General features: G+C 45.4%; 1 protein-coding gene across 1 annotated transcript in view; it reads left to right on the top strand.

Annotated features, from left to right (window-relative positions):
* Positions 1-18711, top strand: part of LOC139326222 (vomeronasal type-2 receptor 26-like) — a 94405-nt gene that overhangs the window by 17848 nt on the left and 57846 nt on the right. The window contains exon 4 of the mRNA XM_070956378.1: positions 3133-3345. Coding sequence (XP_070812479.1) covers positions 3133-3345 — 213 coding nt within the window. The remainder of the gene's footprint in view (positions 1-3132; positions 3346-18711) is intronic.

Below are 18711 nucleotides of genomic sequence, written 5' to 3'. Positions count from 1 at the left end.
GGATTATAAACGGTTCGCCGATCGCGCCCGCCGGGCGACGCCACCGCTGGAAGTAGGAGATCGGGTGTGGTTGTCCACGAAACACCTCCCCACGGACCGGCCGGTACGGAAACTGGCCCAACGCTTTATCGGTCCCTTCCCTATCGAGGCGGTCATCAATCCGGTGGCCTACCGGTTGACTCTACCCCGCTCCATGCGGCTCCATCCTGTTTTTCATCGGTCCCTCCTGGTCCCTGAGGCCCCCGCGAGCCATCTCCGCCGCCCACCGACGCCTGCCCCCCCAGCCGCAGCCGACGAGGACGACGCCTCGACGTACGAGGTGGACAGTATCCGGGACTCCCGTTGGCTGAAGGGGCGCTTCCAATACCTCATCGCCTGGAAGGGGTACGGGCCCGAGGATTTCACCTGGGTGGACGCGTCTGCCGTTCAGGCCCCTGACCTGGTGCGGGCTTTCCACGAACAGTTCCCGTCCCGACCCCATCCCGACCGTCAGACCCGGGGGAAGGGCCCTGCGGTGGGGGATAGTGTTGTGGCCCCGCCCTCTGAGCCTGTCCCATCGGAGGAAGAAAGCTCCGAGCATGAGGAAGAGGAGTCAGCCAGGCCTCCCTCTCCAGGCCCTTCCCCTCTGGCATTGTCTCAAGTGCCGGCCGAGGGAGAGGAGACAGCTGATTCGAGTCAAAGTGATAATGACACATCATTCCTGGACGCACGCCTCCGAAGGCGTGATAAACGTTTGCAGCAGCTTGGGAGGCGTGCTAGGGATTAGAACTGAGTCACTGGACCACACCCCAGAGACCACACCCCAGAGACTATATAATAGAGAGTGGTGGTCAAGGATCTTTTGTGACGAACAAAGCAAAACCTTGGAGTCACTAAAGCCTCGTCCGGAACTGCTGGGAGGAATATTATTTCTGTTTGGACTTTCTTGAACGTTCGTATCTTATCTGTCTGTTTGTGAAAATAAAGTAACTTGGCAGACGGTGTGTCTATCGCTGCCAAGTCGGAGATAAGAACTGAATGCGTTCCAAAGTGTTTCCTTAACCCTCGACTGGCTGTGTGTGTGTGTGTGTGGGGACGGGGACAGATCACCTAGGCCCTCGTTGAAGACGTCCGCGAACTCTGCCAATAGCTGGTCCAGTTTGTGGGTGGTTACGCTGTGCAGTCCGGTGATGTCCAGGCCCAGGAGTTTGAACCATTCTACTCCCAGCAGTAATGGCCGGTGGCTGCCAATGACCGTGAGCGGCAGCCAGACTTGGAACTTGTGGAATGTTACTTCGACCACCATTCTGACTAGTACCTCTATCCGGTTTCCTTGATAGTCATTCAGGCGGACATTTGGCGGCTTCAGGAACTTTCTGCTTGGAGCTGGGTTCAACTTCTTGATTGTTTGCCAGGATACGATTGTAAAATATGACCCTGTGTCCAGCTCCATTTTGCCTAGTTCCCCTTCAATGGTCACGATTGCATGGTATTTCTCCTGCTCATATGCATCTGTGCGTCCCACGGTTGTGTGATGGATTTCTCTGGGAGCTTGGCATTGGTCCTCTCTTCATCTGCTCCATTGTTGGCCGGCTCTAGGGTTCCCTGGTCTTCCTGATGGGGCTATAAGCTTTGGCTGAAAATGAATGGGTTGGGGCACTTTGCAGGCTTCAGCAATGTGGCCCTTTTTCTGGGATCGGCAACATGTTGCGTCCTGGAAATGGCAAGCCACCCTTGTGTGGAAACCCATGCAGCCCGGGCAACGTGGCTGCCTGCTCTCCGCATCCCTGAGGTTCTGCCATTTTTCTGGGTATACATGGTGGATGGTGTCGTCTGCATCGTCCCAGTTGTCATCGTACTCAGGGACTTCGGTTGACCAGTCAGGCTCCTGGTATGTGTGGTGCACCCCGCTGGTCTTCCTCACGTTTGCCGCCAAGTTGTCTGATGATTCCACAGCCCTGGCCTCCTCAACAACGTCCTTGAATGAGACCCCTCTCCTTATCAACAGTTCCTTTTGCAACGAGAGGTCTCTCATCCCCAGGATGATCCGGTCCTTCATCATTTCTTCGGGATTTATGAACTCGCACCTGGTAGCGATCTCCCAGAGTCTGGCCACAAAATCATTGACGGTTTCTCCCTCTTGTTGGCACCGGTGGTAAAACTCATTTCTGCTGACCATGGGGGCAGCGGATGGTGTGTAGTGGTCTTCTAGGGCATGTTGCAGGGTGGCCCAGGCGACGGTCTCCACATCTGCTGGGGTGATCAGCGTCTGTGCCATGTTGTAGATCTTGGTGCTGCAGTAGGTCAGGAATAATGGTCGCTTCCTGTTTTCAGGCCTGTCCTGGTAATCGTTGGCCTCCAGGAACATTCTGAAATGGCCCATGTATGTGTGCCAGTCTTCTGTCTGTGGGTCGAAGATCACTGGAGCCAGCGATGCTTCCGATGCCATTTGTGCAGGTGGTCGGGGATCCTTGTTGCAAGATAGCTGTGTGGTTCACGAGGAGGTTCTCAGGTCCCTTTTTGTCCTTCATCACAAGTGTTAAATTGGTGCAAATGCAGCAGGCGAGAGTCTCTAGTGATTCAGCACCCTTTTTATTTCCAGCAAATGTGACTGCGCTCTGCCAGCTGGGCTGCTGGAGCTCGTCTTTGAAGGAGCTCCAGGCAGACTAGCCAACCAATAACAGCAGGTTAAATCTCCCACGGGAGATTTGTTCTTTCAGATCTGCAACATTTTGTTAATTTCGCATTAAAATTAAATAAAATTAGCACATCTGGAGGTGTTTTCCGTCAGGATTACCAGGAAGAAGATTAGCCTGACAACTATCTTCTTGATCAACCCATGCTTTCTGGGAATCAACCTCTTTGATGATTCAAAGAATCATCTTTTTTTTTGCTCTGTTCATTTTATTTGTCATCTGCTCTAGAAGATTCCCTATAATTGACCAATTGTGTCAATTATATTTTTCTCTATATTTTGTCAGTATATGATGGACAATTTTTTCTCCAACTTTTTCATTCACTTTTGAAGATGATGGCAGTATTTGTATCCTAATTAAGCATATTTGGAGATGAGACAATTGTGGAAGAAAGATTCAATGTGGGATAAGAAACAAAGTTTTCTGTTTTTCAAATTCCTGGATGTTCCCATTCTAGTTTCATCCCTTTCTGGAGAAGAATGAATTTTGGAATATTTCTGAGAGGAAACTGTACTTGGACCAAAATGGAGAGATAACAGCAGATCTGGCCATTCATGGCTTCCTGGTTCTCCCCAAGGGGGATGTCAGGAGTGAGATTCTGGCGTATTTTGAAAGACAGAGACTTTCTGTCGACCAAGATGCTCTTTCATGGCTAAAGTTGCTCAATAAGGTGGGAGAAATGTTGGTGTCTTTTCTCTGTTTTCCAAAGCCTGAGGTCCCATTTCCAGTGGGCAAAGCCTAGAGTCTCCAGGGTGGTTGGCCTTCCATGCCAGTTGGTGTCATCTAATGGAAGTTTTTCAACAGACGGGACCTAAGTGGAGTGGCTTTGCCATGTTTTATGGAAACCTTTCATGATCTTACTGGTCAGAGGGATCTTTCTTCATTATAGTTTTACTCTACATTAAAAAATATAATGGAGACTTCTGGTTTGTCTGCCTCCGATGAAAGGCGGTCCTAAAAAGGGACCCGCTGCCTGTAGAGCCGCTTCGATCCCAAGAAGCGGCTTGAAAACTCCCAAATCTGAAGGATTGGAGGAGGAGAGTGAGCAAGGAGCTGGTTGAGCCCCTGTGAGCCCCCAGAAAATCGCTACTGGGGAGGAAACAGGCGCGGCTCCCTTTCAACTTGCTGAGACTCCAGACAGCGTGGGACGACTCTGCTTTCTGCAGAGCAAGTCGGCTGCAGCAACCATCCAAATTAAATGAAACCAACTTCAATAATTAGCGGAAATAACAACTTGAACCTTCAAATCTAAAAATTGCAAATATTATTGTTTTTGTGACTTTCTGACTTAAGTAAAAGTACGAGCGAGTGAAAGCGGCTTGAAAAAATGGCGCCCGGCTTCAGCGTTAACAAGCTGAGAGTGAGAGTGGATTTGTAAAGTTATTTTAACTAGCTACAAAGTCGCGCTGATTGTAACAAGGAGGAACAGGAGAAGAGGAAAAATTCTTTTTAAAATAAGCCTGAGCTTGCTTCAGTCTAATTCTATCCCCAATTTGATTAAACCTGGGGGACTTTTTTAGAGGACTTTGTGGTGGTGGAAAAGGAAAAAGGATCTCCTTTTTCAGAAAAGCTAATCTACGTGGCAGAATGGCTTCTAAGAAACAGGAAGGAAAGGCTGCAGGGGGGGGGATCCCCCACATATAAACCTGAGCAGCAGCTTCCTCCTGCTCAGCAGAGTCAGAAAAAAGATTTTGATGTTGAAAGTTTAAAAGATTTTATTACTCAGCCTCTGGATGATAAATTTCAAAAATCTCAACAGGAAATTAAGCAGGAAATTAATGAAATTAAAAAGGTGGTGCAAGAGAATTATGGCAAGGTGACTAATAAATTATCGAATGTGGTGTCTGGCCTGTCAGAAATTATTATTAAAGTGGATTCCAAACTGGAAGAATTTAAATCAGAAGTCAATGTTAAAATAAAGGATACTGACTATAAAATTTCTGATGTTGATAATAAAATGCAGAGAGTTGAAAACGAAATCACGATGATGCAATTCCGGTCCATGGAATTTGCCATTAGGATTAGAGGTATTAAGGAGAATGATCGACAAGACCTGAGACAGATTTGTGCTGATGCTTTGGCTGTGTTATTAAAAATTAACTCTGAAGAGATTTTTTACAAAATAGACAAAATTTACAGAGTGAATTCGTGGGTGGCCAGACAAAGACAATTGCCTAGAGATGTGGTGATATATTTTACAGATAGAAGAATGAGAAATGATATTTTGCAAAAATCCTTCCTCTCTTCCGTGCAAGTGGAGGGAGCTCAAATTGGAATTTATAAAGAACTACCACCTAAAATGTTAAAAGATAGAAAAGATTTTGGTTTTTTAGTGAATGAATTGAAAAAACAACAGATACCATTTCGGTGGGATGCCCCAACTGGCATAATTCTGAAGTACAATGGAGAAAGATATCGATTGAATACTGTTGAGAAGGCGGAACACTTCTATTCTACTGTTTTTAAAGAGAGATCACCATCTCCACGTACATCTACTGTGTTGGAGATAAAGGAGAGTGACAAGGAGAAGCAACCTCAGCAAGAGATGGAAGAGCAGCTTAAGCAGGTGGAGCCAGTGGAAGTGCAGGGTGCTACAGGAGGTTTTCTGGAGGAGCCCGTTAGAACCTTCCCCAATTTTGTCCACAAGAGATGTGGCTTTGGACCTAGCTTGGATGGCTGAAGCCAAAGACCAGCATATAACTCATGCAATTTCTAAGCAACTGAAAGAAAAGCAACAACAGGAAAGACAATACAAAAAGGGAGCTAAGAGTACTATACAAGAAAGTGAAGCCATGGGGAGAGCAAAGCCGAAGCTCTCGGAAGATATTCGGCAATTCTGCTCATCGCTTCAAAACAGTGTAGATGACAATTAAGTTTTTATCTTGGAATGTGAATGGACTGAATTCACCACAGAAAAGGAAGAAGTTATTTACATACTTGAGACAATTTAATAATGATATAATTTGCTTACAAGAAACTCATGTCAGAACACAAGATCAAAAATACTTGATAAACTCAAAATTAGGAACACATTTTATAGCTTCAACTTCGGAAAAAAAGAATGATGTGGTCATTTATATAAATAAAAGACTGTCAGCTAAAATTATAGAAGCAGATGAAGGCGGCAGGTTTATAGCAATTGAACTGCATACGGCAAATGGCCAAATTCTTGTGATTGGAATTTATGCTCCTAACCAACAACAGGATCATTTTTATAAAACTTTACACACTAAAATACTGCAATGGGATTATAGATCTATTTTAATTATGGGAGATTGGAATGGTGTAATTGATTCCAAATTAGATAAAAAGAGTTTGTCGAAGTCAAGGATTAGATTACCACAGACTTTTTTCGACATGAAAGAAGATTTGGAATTAAAAGATATTTGGAGAATACATAATCCAAAAGAATTGGACTATACCTTCTTCTCTGATAGACATAGATCTTTTTCCAGGATTGATTTTATTTTGTTATCAGATGATTTACTTGTTAAGACAAAAAGAACAAAGATTTTCCCAAGAACTTTAACAGACCATAGCCCAGTATGGATAGAAATTGAGATGGGAAAGACTGAGAGAAGATCATGGAGATTAAATGAAAACTTGTTCAGATATGAAAAAAATATAATAGAACTTAAAAAGCAGATGAAAGGATTTTTTGAAATAAACTTGAATAAGGGCACCCCAATTGAAATTGTGTGGGATGCGAGTAAAGCGTATATGAGAGGGGTACTCATTTATATGAATTCTAAACATAAACTGAATCGACAAAAGAAAAGATCTGAATTGGAAGTAGAAATAAAGAATAAAGAACAGTTACTTATTAAAAATCCAACAGATGAAAGAATACGTGGTGCTATAAAACTTTTGAAAGATCAATTTCAAATGCTTATGGTGGAACAAGCTGCAACAAATTTACAATATGCGAAGCACAATACATTTTGTAATGCCAATAAACCGGGCAGATGGTTGGCCTATACATTAAGGAAGAAGCAGAGTATGCGGACTATTGATAGTATCGATATTGGAGGGAAAGAAATTTTTCAACAAAAATTAATTAAAGAAGTCTTTGTAGACTATTATACCAAATTATATGCTAAAGATGATATGCAGAATGGACTTATAGAAAAATATTTAGAACATAAAAGAGTTACAAAAATTACCAACCAACAAAAGGAAAGAATGAATCATCCTATAACAGTTGAGGAGACAATTGCAGCAATTAAGCAATTGAAAAAAGCTAAAGCTCCTGGAACGGATGGCTTGACTGCAGTGTATTATAAAACTTTGCAAGCAGAAATGGTGGAACAACTCAGAAACTTATTTTGTAATATATAACAAGGGGATAAAATACCCCCATCATGGAAAACAGCTTACATTTCTTTGATACCAAAAGAGCATGTAGGTCCTAAAAAACCGGAGAACTATAGACCAATATCTCTTCTGAATAATGACTATAAAATTTATGCAAAAGTACTAGCCAACAGGTTGATGCCAGTAATTCAAGAGGTGATTCACGATGATCAAGCGGGATTTATAGAGGGCAGATATATGAAGGACAATGTAAGGCAAGTTATAGATATATTGGAATATCTTGAGAAGAATAAACAGATCCCTGCAGTGCTGGTTTTTTTGGATGTGGAGAAAGCCTTTGATAGAGTGGATTGGAACTTTCTACTAAAGACTTTAAGAAAGATGGACTTTGGGGATCAATTTATACAGGCGGTTTCAGCAATTTACCAAGAGCAAAAGGCACAGATTATTATTAATGGAAGTTTGACAACAGACTTTAATATTGAAAAAGGAACAAGACAAGGTTGTCCGTTATCCCCATTGTTATTTATTTTAACATTAGAAGTCTTGTTGAATACAATACGGGACTCGAATATCTTGAAAGGTATAGTGATAAGGCAAGAGGACTACAGAATAAGGGCATTTGCAGATGATCTGGTTGTTACCCTAACACAGCCGATGGAATCAATAATCCAGATGAAAGACATTATAAAAGACTATGGAACGGTATCAGGATTTAGACTGAACCAGAAAAAAACTAAGATGATAGTTAAAAATATGACACAAGATCGAAAACACGAACTTGAAAGGAGGGCAGGTTTTGAGATTGTCCCAAAGGTTAAATATCTAGGAGTTCAGGTTGCAGAATCAAATATGAAACTGTTTCAAAATAATTATGAGGCGTTGTGGCGAGATGTACAGAAAGATATGGAGACTTGGAAAAAACTGCAGCTGTCTTTACTTGGAAGAATAGCAGCAGTTAAGATGAACATTTTGCCAAGATTTCTTTTTTTGTTTCAAATGATTCCGGTGCTTAAAAGTGATAAACAACTGAAAGAATGGCAAAGTGGAGTGAATAAGTTTGTCTGGAACGAGAAAAAACCGAGAGTGAAATTGAAAATTATGCAAGATGTTCCAGAAAGGGGAGGTCTTAAACTTCCAAACCTACAGTTATATTATGAAGCAGCAGCTCTGACTCAAGCAAGCGATTGGTTTGGAAGGAAAAAGACTGGAATATTGAATATAGAAAGTTTTGATCTTGAATTTGGATGGCATGCTTACTTATTTTATGAAAACAAAGTGGATAAAGTATTTAAAAGCCATATACTTACAGAATCTTTGATGAGAGTTTGGAAGAAGCACCGATTCAAATGGGATTACAAAATACCGCTATGGCTGGATCTTGGTCATATTATGTGGAATACAAATATAATGTCACTCGGGGGGTTTTTATACAAAGAGGTTCTTTTCACAGATGCGGGCAGATGGCAACTGAAGACATTAGAGACACTGTTGGATGAAGGGATTAACTTAACTTGGTTACAATATAATCAATTACAATTGAGATGGAAAGAGGACCAAAAAACTGGTATTATGTTGCATGAGGAAGAATTGGTTAGACATATAAAAGAGAAAGGTCCAATGCATATTAAAAGGCTTTACAATGTTTTGTTAGAAAGGGATTCAGAAACTGAATTGGTTAAAGATTGTATGATTAAGTGGGCACAAAATTTTGCAGAACCAGTGATGTTGGAAACATGGGAAAAAATTTGGGTCCAGAATGTTAAATTCACACAGTCGCAGAATTTGAGGGAAAATTTTTATAAAATGTTTTATAGATGGCATTTAGATCCTAAGAAATTATCGTGTATGTACCCTAATGTTCAGCCAAAATGTTGGAGATGTGACTGTTTAGATGCTACATATTATCATGTTTGGTGGACTTGTAAGAAAGTTAAGGCTTTTTGGATAAAAATTTGGTGGGTCATGCAGAATGTTTTGAAGAAAAAAATTTAATTTTCTCCACAATTGTTTTTATTGGGTATAGTTAAGGGTTTTACATTGGATGAAACAAAGTTGATATTGTATATGATAACAGCAGCGAGATTATTGATAGGTAAATATTGGAAAAATGAAATTTTGCCCACTATCGAGGAATGGACTTTGAAGATGGCCAGCTTTGCAGAGATGGCGAAGATTTCAGCATATCTAAAAGACCGCTCACAAGAGACTTATGAATGGGAATGGAAAAAGTGGATAGATTATGTGCAGAACAAATATCAAATTAGGAAGTATCAAATAGCTTTTCAATGACAGTATTATATTAAGATAGAAATATTTGAATTTTGTGAAGATGAAAAATTATATGGGGGATGGAGGGGTTCAAGTTTTATATAAAGGGGATTTTGATGGGAGTACATTCTATGGAAGTCCGGGGGGAGGGGAGGGTTAGGGGGGGTTGGGGAGGGTTAGGTTGGGGAGCTTGGGGTGGGGCCGGGGGGGGGAAATGGGGTGAAAATGTAATTGTAAAACTTTTGCAATAAAAAAAAATCTAATGGAATTAGATTCAATCTTTTACAGTAAACTTTGTTCTCAGTTTTAAGATGAATATATCTTCATATCATCCCTCAAGACTTTATTAAATAGGAAAGTACTTTATTGTAATGTTAAATTCTGAAAGCAAAAGGGAGGAACTAAAGGAAGAATCTGTCAGTTGTTTTACCTCCTGCATCTGTTTAGAAGTAGTCAGAGGTTTCATATTTACCCCAGTGAAGACCAGAGACTACTTGTCTCCATCCATTTCTTTCCCCATTTTCCATGGACGGAGAGTCCTAACATCTTTTCTTTGGCATTCCTTTTCTTCTGCTCAGTCTCTGCCTCAGTCCAAATGTGTGGAAAGTTGTCATCCTGGGTTTGTCAAGAGGGCTCGAGAAGGAGAGCCAGTTTGCTGCTATGACTGCGTTCCTTGTCCGGAGGGGACCTTCTCCACTCAGGAAGGTGGGTCACACTGAGGAAAATGGGAGGCTTTGTGAAACTGGATCCATCCAGAGCATTTTGAGGAAAGTGCAAGCTAAAAGACAGATTGAAGCTCACCTGGGTTTTTTATTTTTAACCTGCACAATTTCTTATCTAAACGGAAGGAAATCAAAAAGACTTGGAAGGAGGGGGGCTGGGAAGGGATGGGAGGAGGGGGTGGCAGACTGGACAAGCTTTACTAACAGCAGAGGAAACATCTCTTCTGCTTTTTAGTTTGGATATGTGCTGCTAAGTTTACCTTTCTAGGAACATCTGAGATCTTTGAAACTTGTGAAAGACCTTGCAATTCATTGTTTATTGGCCTCCCTTGAGGACCATAATCTGGTGCTGTGGATAGTTATGGGGGGAACTCATTACACAAATATTCTGCCAGTCATGTAGATCAATCAATCAATCAATCAATCGGAATAGAATAGAGCTGGAAGGGACCTTGGAGGTCTTCTAGTCCTACCCCCTGCTCAAGCAGGAGAACCTAGACCATTTAAGACAAGTGACTGTCCAGTCTCTTCTTAAAAACCTTCAGTGTTGAAGCACCCAAAAGTCTGGAGGCCAGCTCTTTCCACTGGTTAATTGCTCTCACTGTTAGGAAGTTTCTCCTTAATTCCATATGGCTTCCAGATGTTACAATATGATGTAGATGTCCACCAAGTCTAGGATAATAACTGCCATGTGGCAGGACTCAAGATGTTTGTCTAAAAAGATTATATGATTCATTATTAACCTCTAATAATATAGGTTCCTATGAAGATTCTACACATTACACTGGAAATAATTAACATCCTAGAACCTCCCTCAACTTCATATACCTAGCTACATTTTTAAAGAAAAAAAATATCCTTCTTATGCTCTTTTTAATGAAATAGTTAAGAAATACTTCTTGGAAAATGCCTGTGGTATCAGCTGTTATCCAGAGAAGGTTTTTTCTTGCAAGAGAAAAGGACAGATATTAAGGATATATTCCTTTTTTGCTTTCTCAGATACAGAAAAATGCACCAAGTGTCCAGATGATAAATACCCAAATGAGGACAGAGTCCAATGCACCCCCAAAGTTATAACCTTCCTGTCTTATGAAGAACTTCTGGGAATCATCCTGATCTCTTTTGCCCTATTCTTCTTCCTAACCACAGATCTTGTTTTAATCATCTTCACTAAATACAGAGAAACTCCCCTTGTCAAAGCCAACAACCGGGACCTCTCCTACATCCTCCTGGTCTCCCTCCTGCTTTGCTTCTTCTCTCCTTTTCTGTTCATTGGTCAACCAAGGAAAGCCACCTGCCTTCTCCGACAAACGGTTTTCAGCATCATCTTCTCAGTTGCCGTTTCTTCTCTCTTGGCCAAAACCATCATGGTGGTGCTGGCCTTCCTGGCCACAAAACCAGGAAACCGAGTGAAGAGATGGTTGGGAAAGAGCTTGGCCAACTCCATCATCCTTTCTTGTTCTGCTGTCCAAATTATCATCTGCTCCATCTGGCTGGGAGTTTCTCCCCCCTTCCCTGACTCTGACCTCCAATCCCAGTCTGGAGAGATCATCCTGCAATGCAACGAAGGGGCCGTTGTCATGTTCTACGTCACCCTCAGCTACATGGGCTTCCTGGCTGCCATCTGCTTCACGGTGGCTTTCCTGGCCAGAAATCTGCCTGGGGCCTTCAACGAAGCCAAGCTGATCACCTTCAGCATGCTGGTCTTCTGCAGTGTCTGGGTGACTTTTGTGCCCACCTACCTGAGCACCAAAGGGAAATACATGGTGGCTGTGCAGGTCTTCTCCATCCTGGCCTCCAGTGCTGGTCTGCTGGGCTGCATCTTCATCCCCAAGTGCTACATTATCCTTCTGAGGTCAGAGTTGAATACAAAGGAGCAGCTCACAGCCAGAAGAAATGTGTAAATGTGAGACTGAGGAATTTCAACTTTTAACATTTCCCACACTCCAAACATAGAAAATGGTCCAAGCTCTTCTCCATGCATGAGTGGGCCAATTATTTTTCTTGAAATAAATAAAGGGTGTGTGGAAGATTGTGAGGAGACAAATTTCTTGGAGAAATGGGAGCATGTTAGCAAGACAGAAATATAGAAGGAATGTATGGAGCAATGTTGATGCCTTTATTTCTCAGTATATTTCACCCAAACTGCTGTGGCAACGCAACTGAGACGTTTCTTTTTGTTTACACAATAACTCTTTCTTGAGGGTAGCAACAATACAAAGCTGGGGAGGTAACTTGAGTCTCCCTAATTCTGAATATTCATGCTCACATCATCTATTAAATGAAATATGCATATGTATGATTGTCATTTTCTCCTCCTTTCCTGGAATGTATAGATATGATTGCATCCTTTTGTCTGTAAGATTTCCTCTCACTATTTTCTGGGGAGAATTCCTCCAGTGGACACTGAATAAATAATAACTGCAGTGAGCCTGGATTATTGGTTTTTTTGGGTCCTGTTTTTCTTTCCACAGTAACTGGTGTCAGGAGTGGGATTCACTGTTGTGTATGTATCTATTTTGTGCAGGAAATTCAAATGCATGGTGAATCCTGATTGGTTCTTGGTGACCTCTGGAAAGTATATAAAGAGGGCTGTTGCCTGTGAGTTTTTGCTGAAGTCTCACCCTGAATTAAAGAGCTGTTGTTGGTAGCCTGCTTCTGCCTCTCGTTATTCCCGCGCCACAACATTGGCGACGAAGGTGGGATAGAGGCCACAAGAGGCAAATCGAAAAGAGCTTGGAGTTTCAGCCAGGGTGACTGCCGAACACGGAGACGTGGCATGTCTGCCTACGTTCCGCCAAAGCCTTTCGACCCGACCCGAGAGAAGTGGGGATCGTATCTGACAAGGTTCGAGTGCTCCTTGGAAGCGAGCGAAATGCAAGGGCTCTCCGCAAACAGAAAATGGGCTCTGTTCCTAAGCCACTGCGGGCCAGACATATTCGAGATGGCAGAATCCCTCTGCAAGCCAACCCCAGTCCAGACAGTCCCCTGGGACGTCCTTCAAGCCAACCTGAAGGCTCACTATGCTCCCGTTCCATCCAAATTCATGCAGCGCTACGAACTCCGGCAAAGAGTTCAAAAAGAAGGGGAGCCGGTCAGTGCTTTTGTGGCCGCGCTTCGAAAAGCTACTATGCATTGTGACTACAGAGACTTACACGATGCATTGCTTGAGCAACTGATTTGCGGGGTTCGTGATACCCGGTTACAAAGGCGTCTCCTAGCCAAGCCGGACCTAATGCTAGCCGGCGCACTAGACGAAGCCCGAGCACACGAGGCATCAATGAAGGCATCGGAAGCGCTGCAATGTCCCAATTCAAGCAAGGACAGGCCGAAAACAGCCCCCGTCCACAGAGAAGAGGTGCGAACCAGCACTGAGGAAGAGTCGGACGAGGACATCTTCCATACAGAAAAGAGATCAAGTGAACAAAGCCGCCGCCACGAGAACTGCCCCAACTGTGGCGGGGATCACGAGAGACAGTCGTGTAAATACAGAGAAGCCATCTGCAGGCGTTGCGATAGAAAGGGCCATCTAGCACAAGTCTGCAGAGCTCAACTTCCGCGTAGTCAAAAACCACGTGACTACCGCGACCAACCAGAATCGGCTCGTTCAAAACAGCCAATCAAAGACGACGGCGCAAGAAAACGGCACGAACCTCAAAAGCGGGAAACCTACAGCATGACAATCGGCCAAACCAGCACGCCCAATGACGAGAAAGTCTACACGAAAGTAGAAATTGATGGCAAATCGTGCGAAATGGAGATCGACACCGGGTCGACGCTATCGATCATGTCCTAGTCAACACTCAAGGCACTCCTGCCCAAGCTTCAGAAAAGCCAGCTATCCCGACAGAAAATCCGCCTACTCGACTACCAGGGGAACCGAGTTCCTGTTGAAGGAGTGGGCACGTTCTGGGTCACCTACGGCGAGTTTCAGAAAGAGCTGCCTCTGACCGTCGTCAGCAAGCCCCTTCCGAGTCTACTGGGCATGAAATGGTTCTGAGCCCTTGGTATGGGTTTCACGGGCGTCCACAACATCAACGGATCATCACTGAAAGAAACACTGCTTCACGAATTTCGAGACGTTTCGAAGAGACTCTAGGCAAGTACGTGGGGACCCCTATTTCCTTCAATTTAGACCCCAACATAGCGCCAATTAGACTGAAGGCAAGGCGAGTTCCCTTTGCCTTAAAACCCAAAATCGATGCGGAGCTCGACAAGCTCATTAAACAAGGGGTGCTAGTTCCTGTAGATCACGCTAAGTGGGAAACCCCAATAGTTACTCCAGTTAAAGCAGATGGCTCAATTAGAATTTGCGCCGACTATAAATGTTCGATTAACAAGGCGTTGCAGCAGAGCGCCTATCCGGTTCCTATAGTCCACCATCTACTACACTCCCTGGGCCCTGGCAAGCTATTCGTGAAGCTAGACCTTGCGCAGGCGTACCAGCAACTGCCAGTAGATGACGCTACGGCAGAATCACAGACTATAGTAACCCACAGAGGTGCCTTCAAATGCACCAGGCTTCAGTTTGGGGTCAGCATCGCCCCAGGACGTTTTCAAAGTACCATGGAGCGCTTTCTACAAGGCCTCCCAGGCGTCATCCCGTATTTCGATGACGTTTTGATTAGTGGCCAGGACGAAGTGCAGTTGGGCCAAAGGGTTAGACAAGTCCTAACCAGATTCAGAGAAGTGGGACTTAAACTCAGGTGGAATAAATGCAGGATAGCAGTGCCATCAGTAGAATTCTTAGGCTACAGAATCGACGGCTCAGGCATTCACCCCACAGAGAGCAAAGTAAGGGCCATCCAAGGCGCACCCACCCCCAAGTCAAAAGCTGAGCTGCAGGCTTTCTTGGGCCTACTCAATTTCTATACGATGTTTTTGAAACAGAAAGCCACCGTTGTGGAGCCTCTGCACAGGCTCCTTGGAAAAAACGTCCCGTGGGTTTGGGGCAAGCGAGAAGCGACCACTTTCAACGCAGTAAAGAGACTTTTGTCCGAGGACAGTTTCCTCATTCAGTACAATGCTGAACTACCTCTGGTGTTAGTCTGTGACGCTTCCCCCTTTGGTGTTGGCGCAGTTTTAGGCCATAGACTGCCGAATGGGTTAGAGGCACCCATCGCCTATTACTCTCGCATTCTGTCTAGTGCTGAAAGGAACTATAGCCAGCTAGATAGGGAGGCACTAGCGGCTGTAGCAGGGGTCAAAAAATTTCACGAGTATCTGTTTGGCCGCACTTTTGAACTCATTAGAGACCACCAGCCTCTTTTGGGACTTTTGGCTGGAGATTAACCGACCCCGGCGGCCCTCTCCCCCCGGATGACCAGATGGTCCATATTCTTGGCCGCATACTCGTACAAACTGCTCCACCGACCGGGCAAAACCTTAGGACATGCTGACGCCCTCAGCCGATGTCCTTTACTGGAACTATTGGACAACCCGACCCCGGAAGCCCCGGTTTTACTGCTTGACATTGTTTCCCCGGGCCCCATTTCTTCGAACGAGGTGGCGAGGGTTTCTGCCAGAGACTCTGTTTTGCGCACAGTAATGGGCTGGGTAACGAGGGATTGGCCTACCAAGGTGGACGGTGGTGACTTCCAATTGTATTTCAACAAGAAAAATGAACTGTCACTGTTGGGGGATTGCTTGCTGCGGGGTGACAGGGTGGTCATTCCTTCGCGATTAAGGCACAGGGTTCTAGAAATGTTACACGAGGGACACCCTGGGGTTGTTCGCATGAAAGGCCTAGCTCGTAGCTATGTTTGGTGGCCACATCTCGACCAAGATGTCACTTAGTGGGTAGGGAAGTGTAGGCCCTGCCAGGAGTCCTGCCCAGATCCCCCCATAGCACCCGTTCGGGAGTGGGAAAAACCAAAGGGACCGTGGGGGAGGATTCACATAGATTTCGCTGGCCCGTTCCATGGCCAAAACTTTCTAATTATTGTAGATGCATATTCTAAGTGGCTCAAAATTGCCCTAATGCCATCGACCACTTCTGAGGCCGTAATCAAGGTACTCAGAAAACTATTCGGAACACACGGGTTGCCGGACACTCTGGTGTCCGACAATGGGCCCCAATTCACGGCAACTCAATTCGAAGGCTACCTAGCCGAACTAGGCATTAGACATGCACTATCCGCTCCTTTTCATCCGGCTTCTAATGGCCTTGTTGAACGATTTGTAAAAATGGCCAAAGAAGCCCTCTCCCGACTCGATGCAGGGGACTGGCAGGCTAGGATAGACGAGTTCCTAGCAGTACAGCATGCTACCCCGTGCCCCACTTCGGGCCGCAGCCCGGCCGAACTTTTAATGGGCCGAAAGCTACGATGCGTTCTAGACAGACTGCATCCTAATTACTCCTCTGATAGTTTCACTGGGGAAGGGGGAGGACTAAGACACTTCGAAGTAGGATCACTAGTCTTTGCTAGAAGCTACACCAATGGACCATTATGGGTAGAAGGAACCATCGTAGGAATTACTGGTCCAAAGTCATACACAGTAGATATTGGGCATGGTAAAATCTGGAGGAGACATATAGATCAATTGCGTAAACGTTTACCAAACGAAACCCCATGTCCTAACTACCCAAGTCTTTCCGACACAGCTACCTCAAGCCCGAATAAGCCGGAATACTTATCTGGCAACCCTGAGTTCCAGCGCCGCCCCACCGAGCCGACATTCCCAGCCGGAGATCGCCACACCTCCGGAGAAATCCAGGAGGTTCCATTGGCGGAGCCGGGAGAGACGGGAGGTCCCTCCGACCGGCTCGACGCCTCGCCAACAACTGAACTGCGCAGGTCAACCAGGATTAAGACACGCCCTGGTCACCTGCGTGATTTTGTATGTAAATATGTAAATAGATAGAATAAGTGCCTTCTGGGAAGGGAGGGGTGTTGTGTATGTATCTATTTTGTGCGGGAAATTCAAATGCATAGTGAATTCTGATTGGTTCTTGGTTACCTCTGGAAAGTATATAAAGAGGGCTGTTGCCTGTGAGTTTTTGCTGAAGTCTCACCCTGAATTAAAGAGCTGTTGTTACTAGCCTGCTTGTGCCTCTCGTTATTCCCGCGCTACAACAGGAGACAAAATCGGAAAGGGAGGGGAGGTGGGGGAGGACCTGGAGGTGCTCAGCCTCCCTGGCTTGGGGAGAAGAACGGAACTTAATGGGCCTCAGCGCAACAGCCGCTCTGAACGGCAGAGACAGACAGAATGAATGAAAGGAAGGAAGGAAGGAAGGAAGGAAAGAAGGAAGGAAGGAAGGAAAGAAGGAAGGAAGGAAGAAAAAGAAAGAAAGAAAGAAAGAAAGAAAGAAAGAAAGAAAGAAAGAAAGAAAGAAAGAGGAAGGAAGGAGAGAAAGAAAGAAAAAGGAAGAAAGAAAGAAAAAGGAAGGAAGGAAAGAAAGAAAGAAAGGAAGGAAGGAAGGAAGGGAAATAAGAAAGGAAGGAAGGAAAGAAAGGAAGGAAGGAAGGAAGGAGGAAAGAAAGAAAGAAAGAAAGAAAGAAAGAAAGAAAGAAAGAAAAAGAAAGAGAAAGAAAGAAAGAAAGAAAGAAAGAAAGAAAGAAAGAAAGAAAGAAAGCTTTTCTGTCCTGTGGGGGGGGGGGAGGGGGGAGGTCGGCTAACCCTCCAAAGGCTTCTGGGCAGGAGCTGCCAGGGGGAAGGACCGCCGTCCTAGGAGCGCTGGGTCAGACCAAGACCGGGGAAGGGATTAATATGGGGGGGGGAGGGGAAGCGATGCGCCCTTTCAGGTGGGAGGGGGAGAATTGAGAGACCTCAAATCTGCAGCGGATGAAAAGCTCCAGGTGATGCCGGTCCTCTTGGAAGCTCACCTGGACGCAGGTAAAAAAAAGGGGGGACGTTGACATCTTTAACCACCCCCCTCAAAAAACCTTCGCTTCCTCCCGAGCCCCCCCCAAGGGCTTCCCGCTCTGCGCCGTTGCTGCCACTGCCCTTCGCCTCGCCTTCCTCCGGGGTGAAGGGAGCTGCCGTTTCTCCCCACGCAGCAGCCCGACGGCTGCAACCTCGCAGGGAGAGGAATCCATCCCCGGAGCCCGGAGGTGGCCGATCCGCTCCCCCACAAAGCTGGTGCCCCCCCCACCCCGCAGACCCCCGGAAGTCCCACGTGGGCTCGCTCGGCCAGCCCCGGGGGAGGGAGGCGGGAGAGGGGCTGTCGGAGGCGGCGCTTGCCGAGCGGGGGGGGGGGCGAGGGAGTGGGGCAGGCGAGGGGTGCCAGGTGGAGGGGAGCCAGGGGGCAGCAGCAGAAAGCAGCTTCGTCTGTGGGAAGCCGTCAGTTGTGCCTGGAGACCATAGGGGGAGTCAAAGGCCGCTGAGGGACTTTGTGCCAATCACCGGAGCTTTAATCCCACCTTCCAACAAAAGCCAAATGGGGGACTTGGAGCCAATCATGGGGGACTTTGAGTCCTGCTCCAATTTTAGGCATGAAAGCCAGCTGGCTCTGAGTTCTAATCCTCCCTTAGGCATGGAAACTCCCTGGGGGACTTTGGGCCAATCACCAGGAGGCTCCTGAGTTCCAGTCCCGCCTTAGTACTTTTTGATTGGGGGAGTGAAACTTGGAAATATTTTCTCATATGAATATTCTGTTGTTACTAGCCTGCTTGTGCCTCTCGTTATTCCCGCGCCACAACATTGTGAGTTCTAGTTCTGTCTTAGGCATGAAAGCCAGCTGGGTGAGTTTGAGCCAAGGTCTAGGAGGCTCTGAGTTCTAATCCTCC

The sequence above is a fragment of the Pituophis catenifer genome, unplaced genomic scaffold, assembly GCF_029215685.1.
Source record: "Pituophis catenifer annectens isolate HBS135680 unplaced genomic scaffold, rPitCat1.0.hap2 SCAF_19, whole genome shotgun sequence".
NCBI classification, from domain to species: domain Eukaryota; kingdom Metazoa; phylum Chordata; class Lepidosauria; order Squamata; family Colubridae; genus Pituophis; species Pituophis catenifer.
The sequence above is the reverse complement of the archived record's forward strand: the minus strand, read 5'-3'. Positions and strand labels throughout refer to the sequence as shown.